This window comes from Pan paniscus, chromosome 4 (assembly GCF_029289425.2).
Source record: "Pan paniscus chromosome 4, NHGRI_mPanPan1-v2.0_pri, whole genome shotgun sequence".
NCBI classification, from domain to species: Eukaryota; Metazoa; Chordata; class Mammalia; order Primates; family Hominidae; genus Pan; species Pan paniscus.
Window position 1 is genome coordinate 73,043,554 of NC_073253.2, and position 11,738 is coordinate 73,055,291.

The following is an 11,738-nucleotide window of genomic DNA, read 5'->3' on the forward strand; positions in this document are numbered from 1 at the left end:
GAAGTTGGTGGGGAAGAAGTCCTGCAGGAGGAAATGTTTGTAAATGTGTAATTAATCATGTGTCTTTTTCGTTGTAGGAGAAGATTTACAAATCTCTGCCTGGATGCTGTTTGTGGTTACCTTGTTGAGCTCCAGTCTATGAGCTCGTCAGTAGCAGTACAAGCCATCACTGGGAATTTTAAATCTCTTCAAGCTAAATTAGAACGGCTTCATTAATTACTGTGATATACTTTCATCCATTTTATGATCTGTAAAATAAAAACTCAGCTGGGTCCAGATATCAGGTGTTCTAAATCTAAGAATGTAAGAACAATCTTAATAGAAATATGTTTTTAATAAGTGGCTACTATCTACAAATAGTACCTTTGCTAAATGAATTCTTTTTTATGACTATTTTGTTTTTTAGTAATTGGGTGAAAAAACAACTGAAATGAGATTATTTATTATTTTAACATAAGGATTAAAAAAATTTAGAAACTCTTATTTTGAATTGTACTGCAGGCAGAAATTTCGAATTTATATTATTCATTTTCAAGTTAGTCCAAGGATATTGGCATTAAAACTCCACTAGGCGGCCAGGCACAGTGACTTACACCTGTAATCCCAGCACTTTGGGAGGCCAAGGTGGGCGAATCACGAGGCCAAGAGTTTGAGACCAACCTGGCCAACATGGTGAAACCCCATCTCTACTAAAAATACAAAAAAAATAGCCAGGTGTGGTGGCGGGCGCCTGTAATCCCAGCTACTCGGGAGGCTGAGGGAGGCGAATCACTTGAACCCGGGAGGCAGAGGTTTCAGTGAGCCAAAATCGCGCCATTGCACTCCAGCCCAGGCAACAGGGCAAGACTCTGTCTCAGAAAACAAAAAAACCTCAAATAGGCTAAGCAGATCCATTCCCATAATAGTGGATTCTAAAACCGTCCTTAAATAGGCAAATAACTGACTTTTTCAAAACTTTTTTTAGGTGTTGGGTTCACCCTTGAAAGAACTGTCCTCTAACAACTGGTTTTGTCAGTTAAAGCCCTTGAGAATTGACATAGCTATATACCTGGTTGAGCAGGTGATAAAACTTGTAACTAATGTTGTGTCCTGAAAACCTACACAGGGAGGTACTGTTTTCCTTTAGTGTCTACCTGGCTGCTTGGCCTTGTGACTACTGATCCCATTAGAGCAGTGGGTCTCAAAGTATGTGCTCCAAACCAGAAGCATCAGCATCAGCATCAGCATCACCTAGGAATTTGTTAGAAATGCAAATTCTCGAGCCCCAACCCAGACCTACTGAATCAAAAACGTGGGGGATGAGGCCCTGCTTTCTATGTTTTAACAAGCTCTCCAGGAGATTTTCGTGCATGTCAAATTTGAAAGCCACTGCAGTAAAGGATACTGCTACCTTCCATAGTTTATGGACTGAGCTACCTATCTGGCTCCTCCTCTGTGAATAACCACACACACGAATTTTGCCCAAGGCACACAATATATAAAGCAAAACTGTTAGTAATGTACTTTTTAATTATTCCTTAACAAAATAGAATAACCAAACCAAATGCTTCAAAGTAATAGCAACAAGAGAGAAGAAGAGTGGGAATGACCAGAGCTAACAAAACACTCTATTCCTTTCTCTCTCTTTTTTTTTTTTGGAGACAGAATCTCACCCTGTAGCCCAGCCTGGAGTGCAGTGGTGCGATCCCGGCTCACTGCAACCTCTGCCTCACAGGTTTGAAGCAATTTGCCTGCCTCACCCTCTCGAGTAGCTGGGATTGCAGGTGTGCGCCACCATACCCAGCTAATTTTTGTATTTTTAGTAGAGATGAGTTTCACCATGTTGGCCAGGCTGGTCTTGAACTCCTGACCTCAAGTGATCTGCCCGCCTCCACCTCCCAAAGTGTTGAGATTACAGACGTGAGCCAACGTGCCTGGCCTATTCCCTTCTCTCTTTATGCTACCACAAATAATTACCTTCTGTTTATTGTAAGTGATGCATGTCTAACAATTTGTACAATACATTTTGAATATATTTTTCCTTCCATTATTGTCTTTTCCCAAGACCATAGGGTTGCCTTCTCTACATTTGTTCTCTTAGAATTCAGCTCCCTTTTCCCTATAATCTTCTAATGTAGAATATTTAATAGAATGCCAGAACGTCACTCAGTGGGTACTACTACCTCTTATTTTCCAACTTTTCAGTTTCTTAAGTTTAGCGTTTTTTGAATATGTAAAGTGAATGTATGCGATACATTAATTTGTTTTATAAATTTAAAATTCTGTCATGTCTACTTAAAAGGAAGGCCTTGTCTGAATGTTGTAATTTAGGTCTGACTCCAGTTCTGCTAGAGATAAGAACTTCATTTTTGTTTTAAGCACATCTACATACTAGCAATATGTTGTTATATATACTCAGCTCACAACATTGAAAGTACATGTTTTAAAAGGGCTGTAGGCTTCCATGGTTAGATGGTCTGTTAGAGTCAGAAATCTGAACACTGTCCTTTTATTCACACAGCATGCTTTGAGAGGTTTTAGGAATTCCAGCCCCACAACAGATGCTTGCAATACCTTTTGGGGGGTAAGATTCCTAACAGAGAAGAAATTAGGTCCCCTCATTTTTACCCTTGGAACAGTGTTTCTAAAACTTTCACATTCAGAACAATCAGCCGGATAGCCTGTTATGACAGATTCTTGAGTTCCATCTGTAGTGTCATGCTGATCCTGGCAGTCAGTGGATCAGAGTTGGAGTAGCATTTATCCACTGTGTTAGTATACTTTGTACTTGGTGTTTGTTCAACACATTACTTTTTTGAATTTTTTTGTTTTTTCAAGACAAGGGCTTGCCCTGGAGTGCAGTGGCATGATCTTGGCTCACTGCAGCCTCGAGCTCCTGGGCTTAACTCAGTCTTCCCACCTCATCCTCTTAAATAGCTGGGACTACAGGCACGTGCTGCTACACCCTGCTATTGTTTGTTTGTTTGTTTGTTTGAGACTGAGTTTTGCTCTTGTTGCCCAGGCTGGAGTGCAATGGCACAATCTTGGCTCACCACAGCCTTTTTTATGAGACTGAGTTTTGCTCTTGTTGCCCAGGCTGGAGTGCAATGGCACGATCTTGGCTCACCACAACCTCCGCTTCCTGGGTTCAAGCAATTCTTCTGCCTCAGCCTCCCGAGTAGCTGAGATTACAGGCATGCGCCACCATGCCTGGCTAATTTTTTTTTGTATTTTTAGTAGAGATGGGGTTTCACCATGTTGGTCAGGCTGGTCTTGAACTCCTGACCTCAGGTGATCCACCCCCCTTGGCCTCCCAAAGAGCTGGGATTACAGGCATGAGCCACTGCGCCTAGCCCCCCCCCACCCCGCCCCCCCCCCCACTTTTTTTTTTTTTTTAATTTTTTTTGTAGCCAAAAGATCTCACTCTGTTGCCCAGACTGCTCTCAAAACTCCTGGCCTTAAGTGATTCCCCTGCCTCAGTCTCCCAAAGTGCTGGGATTATAGGCATGAGCCACCATGCCTGTCCATTATTTCTTTATAGTGACTATTATATGTAGGCAATGTATAATTGGTAGAACATAGTCTATGAAACAGTGCGTTAATTGCGGGCAGTGAAGAATCATTGAAGTTGTGAAATTTGTATTTTAACTAGATCATTGTAGTATGGCAAAACGGTTAGGAAAGAGAAAGCTATCTGACTGTTTACGCTATGAGATACTGACTGATGTACATGTACATTTAGTGTTTCTTTAGGTATACCTGACTTATTCATTGAACACCTATCCACTGATCTCAAAAGTATTCCTCAGGGTAGTCTCCATTCCTGTCATTTTTCCTCCTATTCATGAGACGGAAAAATTATTACCATGGTACAGAGTTGTATCAAGGAAATGAAGAACTAGAACATTGAATTGAAAGGTTTTGAAAGGGTTCACAATTTCTTTTCACTTTCTATTAATGTCTTCTTTTAAATTAAGAATAAAACTTTTTTCTAATATTTTAAGTCCTCCATTAAATCATAGAAACTCTTCTGAGCTTCATTTTCCTCATATATAAATGAGATTGAAGCCAAATAATAAAACTTTAAAAATCAATCAAGGGCCAGGGGCAGTGTCTTACACCTGTAATCCCAGAACTTTGGGAGGCCAAGGCAGGTAGATCACCTGAGGTCAGGAGTTTGAGACCAGCCTGACCAACATGGTGAAACCCCGTCTCTACCAAAAATACAAAAAAGTTAGCCAGGTGTGGTGGTGGGTGCCTGTAGTCCCAGCTACTTGGGAGGCTGAGAGGCATGAGAATCACTTGAACCTTGGAGACGGGGGTGCAGTGAGCTGAAATCTCACACCACTGCACTCCAGCCTGGGCGACAGAGGAAGACTTGGTCTCAAAAACAAAACAAAATCAATTTACCTTGTGGGATCCGGGATCCCCATGTATGTTTTCAACCCACATTAGAAATGACCCCCTAAAGCACCTCTGTCAAAACAACCAACCCTGAACTCATCCCTCTCTGCCCTCTGCCCACTCTTGTTCTTCCTTGTTTTCTACCTCTTTATTGTCTCAAATAGAAAATATGAAAATCATTACATTGTCCTCCCTTCAAAACCAGTTTTTAAGCAAGTCTACTTGATATCCCCCATATCTGCCCAATTGTCTCATTACTTTAGGCTTTCAGGGTGGATTAAAGTTACTCTGTTTCACTTGGATGCTTAAAACAGTGTCAGAGTGGTCTTTTTAAAATCTAAATTTAGCCCTTGAGACGCAGCTTGAGCTTGAGGCATGCAGGGCTGGAGACACAGCAGACCTTCAACCCAGAGCAATGTGAGGTGGTGAGCAAAAAAATGGAAAGGAAACAATAGAATAAAAAAGTTGGGGCCGGGCACAGTGGCTTACGCCTGTAATCCTAGCACTTTGGGAGGCCGAGGCAGGCAGATCACCTGAGGTTGGGAGATCGAGACCAGTCTGATCAACATGGAGAAACCCTGTTTCTACTAAAAATACGAAAATGAGCTGAGTGTGGTGGTGCATGCCTATAATCCCAGCTACTCAGGAGGCTGAGGCAGGAGAATTGCTTGAACCTGGGAGACAGAGGTTGTGGTTAGCCAAGATCGCGCCACTACATTCCAACCTGGGCAACAAGAGCGAAACTCCATCTCCAAAAAAAAAATTGATGCAGAGCCTGAAGAATTTGTAGTGGAAAAAGTACTGGATCAATGTGTGATGTATGGTAAGGTAGAGCATTTCCTGATGTGGAAGGGATTTATAGATGCTGAAAGTACTTGGGAACCTGAAGAAACTTAAGCTTGTCAAGAGTTACTTGGAACATTTAATTCTCAAAAAAGCTGTTAAAGAAAAAGATGATACAAGAAGAAAATATTTACCTGACAGTTGGATAACATAAAATCAAGGAAAGAGATACTGCAGACAAACCAAGAGACCTTGATCCTGAAAAAAATAATTGGCTATGCAGACAGCAGTGGAGAATTGATGATACTCATGAAATGGAAAATTCAGATAAAGCAGACTTGGTGTTAGCAAAAGAACAAAATATGAAGTGTATTTAAAACCGGGCTCTTGCTTTTTGCTTTACTAATGTGAAGAAATAACTGCATTCTAATAAAAATCAAGTTTGATATGTTCATTTTGAAAGTAGTTCGGGTTATGGCTGGGCACGGTGGCTCACATCTGTAATCCCAGCACTTTGAGAGGCCAAGGTGGATCACCTGAGGTCGGGAGTTCGAGACCAGTCTGACCAATATGGAGAAACCCCATCTCTACTAAAAATACAAAATTAGCCAGGTGTGGTGGTGCATGCCTGTAATCCCAGCTACTTGGGAGGCTGAGGCAGGAGAATCACTTGAACCCAGGAGGCAGAAGTTGCAGTGAGCCGAGATCGTGCCATTGCACTCCAGCCTGGGCAACAAGAGTGAAAGTCCATCTCAAAAAAAAAAAAAAGTAATTTGGGTTCATGACCTGCCTCATCAACATGGTGAAACTCTGTCTCTACTAAAAGTACAAAAATTAGGCCAGGCACAACGGCTCACGCCTGTAATCCCAGCACTTTAGGAGACCGAGGCAGGCAGATCACCTGAGGTCAGGAGTTCAAGACTAGCCTGGCCAACATAGTGAAACCCCGTCTCTACTGACAAATATGAAAATTAGCCAGGTGTGGTGGCGGGCACCTGTAATCCCAGCTACTCAGGAGGCTGAGGCAGGAGAATAGCTTGAACCCAGAAAGTGGAATTTGCAGTGAGCCGAGATCATGCCACTGCACTCCAGCCCAGGTGACACAGCGAGACTCCATCTCGGGAAGAAAAAAAAAAATTAGCCAGGCGTGGTAGTACATGCCTGTAATCCAGTCACTTGGGAGGCTGGGGCAAGAGGATAGCTTGAAACCGAGAGGCAGTGGTTGCCGTGAGCCGAGATCATGCCACTGCACTCCAGTCCAGGTGACAGATTGAGACCCTGACTCAAACAAAAATAAATAAAAGTAGTTTGGGGAGAGTCATTGGGATTTTGTTTTGTTTGCATCAATAGCACTGGTTCCTTTCAACAAATGAAAGCTTTCTGTGGTTGCTTCCCTTATCGGAAAAGAATGTTTGATACGATGGCATATTATTTCCTTGGCATTAGAGAACAGCTTTTCTAGATGTCGAGGGAAATTTCCGTAGTCATTACTCAATTAGAATTTGTTATCATATACTTAGGGACCATTGTGGTTTGTGTGTGTGTGTATACATAATATGGATATATAAACATTTTTCTTTTGTTGTTGTTTTTGAGACGAAGTCTTGCTCTTGTCCCCCAGGCTGGGGTGGAATGGTGCGATCTCGGCTCACTGCAACCTCCGCCTCAGCTCCCTGTAGCTGGGATTACAGGCGCCCACCACCACACCTGGCTAATTTTTGTATTTTTAGTAGAGATGGGGTTTCACCTTGTTGGCCAGGCTGGTCTTGAACTCCTGACCTTGGCATCCCAAAGTGCTGGGATTACAGGCTTGAGCCACCGTGCCTGGCCGTCTTTTGTTGTTTTTAACCATTCACCAAAACAAAAAATTATGAGTAAGCCCATATTTCTGAGATGCCATCATTCAGAGGATCCTACGAAATAAATCACTTCATGTTAAATTGAAAATTTTCCTGAAGTCATGACATTAAATAGATGATTCTTTAATTAATTGCATAATTTAAATTGGATATTTTAATTTATTTATGTATTTATTTTGAGATGGAATCTCACTCTCACCCAGGCTGGAGTGCAGTGGCATGATCCTGGCGCACTGTAATCTCCACCTCCTAGGTTCAAGCGATTCTCCTGCCTCAGCCTCCTGAGTAGCGGGGACTACAGGCATGCACCACCACACCTGGCCAATTTTTGTATTTTTAGTAGAGACGGGGTTTCACCATGTTGGCCAGGCTGGTGTTGAACTGTTGACCTCAAGTGATCCTCCCGCCTTGGCCTCCCAAAGTGCTGGGATTACAGGCATGAGCCAGCATGCCCAGCCAAATTGGATATTTTAAAAGCACCTGATATGGTTTGGCTATGTCCCTACCCAAATCTCATCTTGAATTCTCATGTGTTGTGGGAGGGACCCAGTGGGAGGTAATTGAATCATGGGGGCAAGTCTTTCCTGTGCTGTTAAGATAGTAAATTAATCTCCTGAGATCTGATGGTTTTATAAAGAGGAGTTCCCCTGCACAAACTCTTTCTATGCCTGCTGCCATTCAGGTAAGGCATGACTTGTTCTTCCTTGCCTTCCACCATGATTAAGAGGCCTCCCCAGCCACGTGTAACTGTAAGTCCATTAAACCCTCTTTCCTGTATAAATTACCCAGTCTCAGGTATTCTTTTTTTTTTTTTTTTTGAGATGCCCTCTCTGTCGCCCAGAGCATGATCTTGGCTCACTGCACCCTCCGCCTCCTGGGTTCAAGCAATTATCCTGCCTCAGCCTCCTGAGTAGTTGGGACTACAAGCCCTCACCAGCATGCCAGGCTAATTTTTGTAGCAGAGACGGGGGCGGGGGGGCAGTTTCACCGTATTAGCCTGGCTGGTCTCGAACTCCTGACCTTGTGATCCACCCACCTTGGCCTCCCAAAGTGCTGGGATTACAGGTGTGAGCCAGGGTATGTCTATCAGCAACATGAAAATTGACTAATATAGTAAGTTAGTACCAGTAGAGTGGGGCATTGCTGAAAATATATCTGAAAATGTGGAAGCGCCTTTGGAACTGGGTAACACACAGAGTTTGGAACAGTTTGGAGGGCTTAGAAGAAGACAGATACCCTAAATCATCTCTCTCAAGTTCAAGGTTCCACAAATTTCTAGAGCAGGGGCAAAATGCCACCAGTCTCTTCACTAAAACATAACAAGAGTCATCTTTGTCATCTTTGCTCCAATTCCCAACAAGTTCCTCATTTACATCTGAGACTAGGTCAGCCTGGACCTTATTGTCTATATTGCTATCAGCATTTTGGGCAAAGCCATTCAACAAGTCTCTAAGTAGCTTTTAACTTTCCCACATTTTCTGAGGAGAAATTCAAGCTGGCTGCAGAAATTTGGATAAGTAACCAGGAGATGAATGTTAATCACATGTCTCCAGGGCATGTTAGAGGTCTTCACGGCAGCCCCACCCATCACAGGCCCAGAGGCCTAGGAGGAAAAAATGGTTTCATGGTCCCAGCCCAGGATTCCCATGCTGTATGCAGTCTAGGGAGTTGGTGCCCTGTATCCTGGCCGCTCCACTCATGATGAAAAGGGGCCAAAGTACAGCTTTGGCTGTGGCTTCAGAGGGTACAAGCCCCAAGCCTTGGTAGCTTCCACATGGTGTTGAGCCTGCGGGTGCACAGAAGTCAATAATTGAGGTTTGGAAACCTTTGGCTAGATTTCAGAAGTTGTATGGAAATGCCTGGATGCCCAGGCAGAAGTTTGCTGCAGGGGCGGGGCCGTCATGGAGAACCTCTGCTAGGGCAGTGCAGAAGGGAAATGTGGAGCTGCAGCCCCCACATAGAGTCCCTACTGGAGCACTGCTTAGTGGAGCTGTGAGAAGAGGGCCACTGTCCTCCAGACCTCAGAATGGTAGATCCACTGACAGCTTGCACCGTGCACCTGGTAAAGCCGCAGACACTCAATGCCAGCTCATGAAGGCAGCCGGGAGGGAAGCTGTACCCTGCAGAACCACAGGTGAAGCTGTCCAAGACCATGGGAACTCACCTCTTGCATCAGTGTTACCCGGATGTGAGACATGAAGTCAAAGGAGATCATTTTGGAGCTTTAAGATTTGACTGCCCAGCCTGGCGCAGTGGCTCATGCCTGTAATCCCAGCACTTTGGGAGGCAGAGGTGGGTGGATCACTTGAGGTCAGGAGTTTGAGACCAGCCTGGCCAGCATGGTGAAACCCCGTCCCTACTAAAAATACAAAAAATTAGCTGGGTCTGGTGGCATGTGCCTCTAATCCCAGCTGCTTGGGAGGCTGAGGCAGTAGAATTGCTTGAACCTGGCAGGTGGAGGTTGCACTGAGCCGAGATCGCCCATTGCATTCTAGGCAGAGTGAGACTCTGTCTCAAAAAAAAAAAAAAAAAAAAAAGATTTGATTGCCCTTCTGGATTTTGACTTGGATGGGGCCTGTAGTCCCTTTGTTTTGTCCAATTTCTCCCATTTGGAATCTGTATTTACCCAATGCTTGTACCCCCATTGTATCTAGGAAGTAACTAACTTGCTTTTGATTTTACAGGCTCATAGCTGGAAGGGACTTACCTTGTCTCAGACAAGACTTTGGACTGTGGACTTTTGAGTTAATGCTGAAATGAGTCAAGACTTTGGGGGACTGTTGGGAAGGCATGATTGGTTTTGAAATGTGAGGACATAAGATTTAGGAGGAGCCAGGGGTGGAATGATATGGTTTGGCTGTTTCCCCACCCAAATCTCATCTTGAATTCCCATGTGTTGTGGGAGGGACCAAGCGTGAGGTAATTGAATCATAGGGGCAAGTCTTTCCTGTGCTGTTCTTGTGATAGTGAATAAGTCTCATGAGAGATGATGATTTTATAAAGAGGAGCTCCCCTGAACAAGCTCTCTCTTTGCCTGCTGCCATCGTCGTATGATGTGACTTGCTCCTCCTTGCCTTCCACCACGATTGTGAGGCCTCCCCAGCCACTTGGAACTGCAAGTCCATTAAACCTCTTTCTTTTGTAAATTGCCCCATCTCAGGTATGTTTTATCAGCAGTGTGAGTATGGACTAATACAGCACCTAATCAGAATCTATACATGTAGTCATAAACATAACGGTTTATTTACAGAATTCCTGAAAGGAAAAATTTTATCACTGCCAACAACCTCCCCACCCAGAAGAGGAAACTAGACAAAGCCTGGTGTGTTTTAAACAAGACTAAAATGAACATGTAAAGATTCATCTCGTGAACATTTTCTTTACAAAAAGTTGAAATCCCTGTGCTATGTTGACTCAATGGTCATAATTCATGGACGATCTGAGGCTCGGTTCATGGAAACCTAATCAGATGGTTAGAGATGGTTGCAGTTTAGGACCTGGAAGAACAAAGCTTTATCTTAAACTATTGATCTGGATGTTTTTTCTTTATCCCTGCTCATCCCTTACACTCTTTTCTATATTCATTTTACTGGTTCACCAGAAGCCAGGAAAAATAATTTTGTAGTAGTCAGAGTGTTATTCCAATTGTATATTGTTTATTGTGAATACTGGTGAACAGTGGTCAGGAAGTAGTTTTATATTCCTTTAAAAAATGTAGCCAGGTATGGTGGCTCATGCCTGTAATCCCAGCACTTTGGGAGGCCAAGGGGGGGTGGTGAATCATTAGGTCAGGAGTTCGAGACCAGCCTGACCAAAATGGTGAAACCCCATCTCTACTAAAAAACACAAAAATTAGCCAGGCATGGTGGTGGGCACCTGTAATCCCAGCTACTCAGGAGGCTGAGTCAGGAGAATTGCTTGAACCTGGGAGGCAGAGGTTGCACTGAGCCAAGATCACACCACTGCACTCCAGCTTGGGTGACAGAGCAAGACTCTGTCTCAAAAAAAAAAAAAAAAAATGTAACTCTAAATATACTCCTACCTTTTTCCTCAAGAAATTACAGATTCCTAGTGTGGCATTATAAGCACTGCATTGTAGTTGAGCAAAAATAAAAATAACAAAAGTCTCATGTTAGTTTTAGCAAAAGAATAATTTATTGGCCCTCAAAACTAAAATGTCCATGTATAGGCAACTTCTACCTGACTACATCCCCAGCCTCAATATTTTCAGGGCCTTCTCTAGCTCAGTTCCTCTCTTTTCATGTCACTCTGCTCTTGCAATTTGTCTACCTGTGACTCCTGGGAGAGTATGGGCAGTGTTACATCCTGTTAGCTCTAACCTGGAGATACAGTTAACAGAGAAGTCCTAGGAAGGGCTCTGATCAACGAGTCCAGCTTGAGTCATGGACTAGTCTTGGGGCATAGTGGTCATGCAAACCATATGGAATAGGAAAGAAATGCTTTCCTAAAGAATTGGATGCTGGGCATACATGTGATCTCAGCTATGCACATCAGATATAGTAGGCACCTCAGTCCACCTGCATTGCATACCATTCACTTACTGTGCTTTGATGAAAACTATAAGCTTACAGATCCAGGAAACTCAATGAACCCCAAGCAGAATAGACAAAACCACCACGGACACATCATAATCAAGCTCTCGGCAACCTAGGAATAAAAGGGAACTTAGCCTGATAAATGACACCTATGGAA

The 11,738-nt window shown here is 43.5% G+C and overlaps 1 protein-coding gene across 2 annotated transcripts in view; it reads left to right on the forward strand.

The window, feature by feature from the left end:
* The window catches only part of NUP155 (nucleoporin 155), an 87,588-nt gene extending 81,968 nt beyond the window's left edge, over nt 1–5,620 (forward strand). For both annotated transcript variants that reach the window (XM_034960156.3, XM_034960158.2), the window contains exon 35: nt 78–5,620. In XM_034960156.3, the coding sequence (XP_034816047.1) occupies nt 78–216 (139 nt within the window). In that variant the 3' untranslated portion in view covers nt 217–5,620. The remainder of the gene's footprint in view (nt 1–77) is intronic.
* The last annotated feature ends 6,118 nt before the right edge of the window (nt 5,621–11,738 follow it).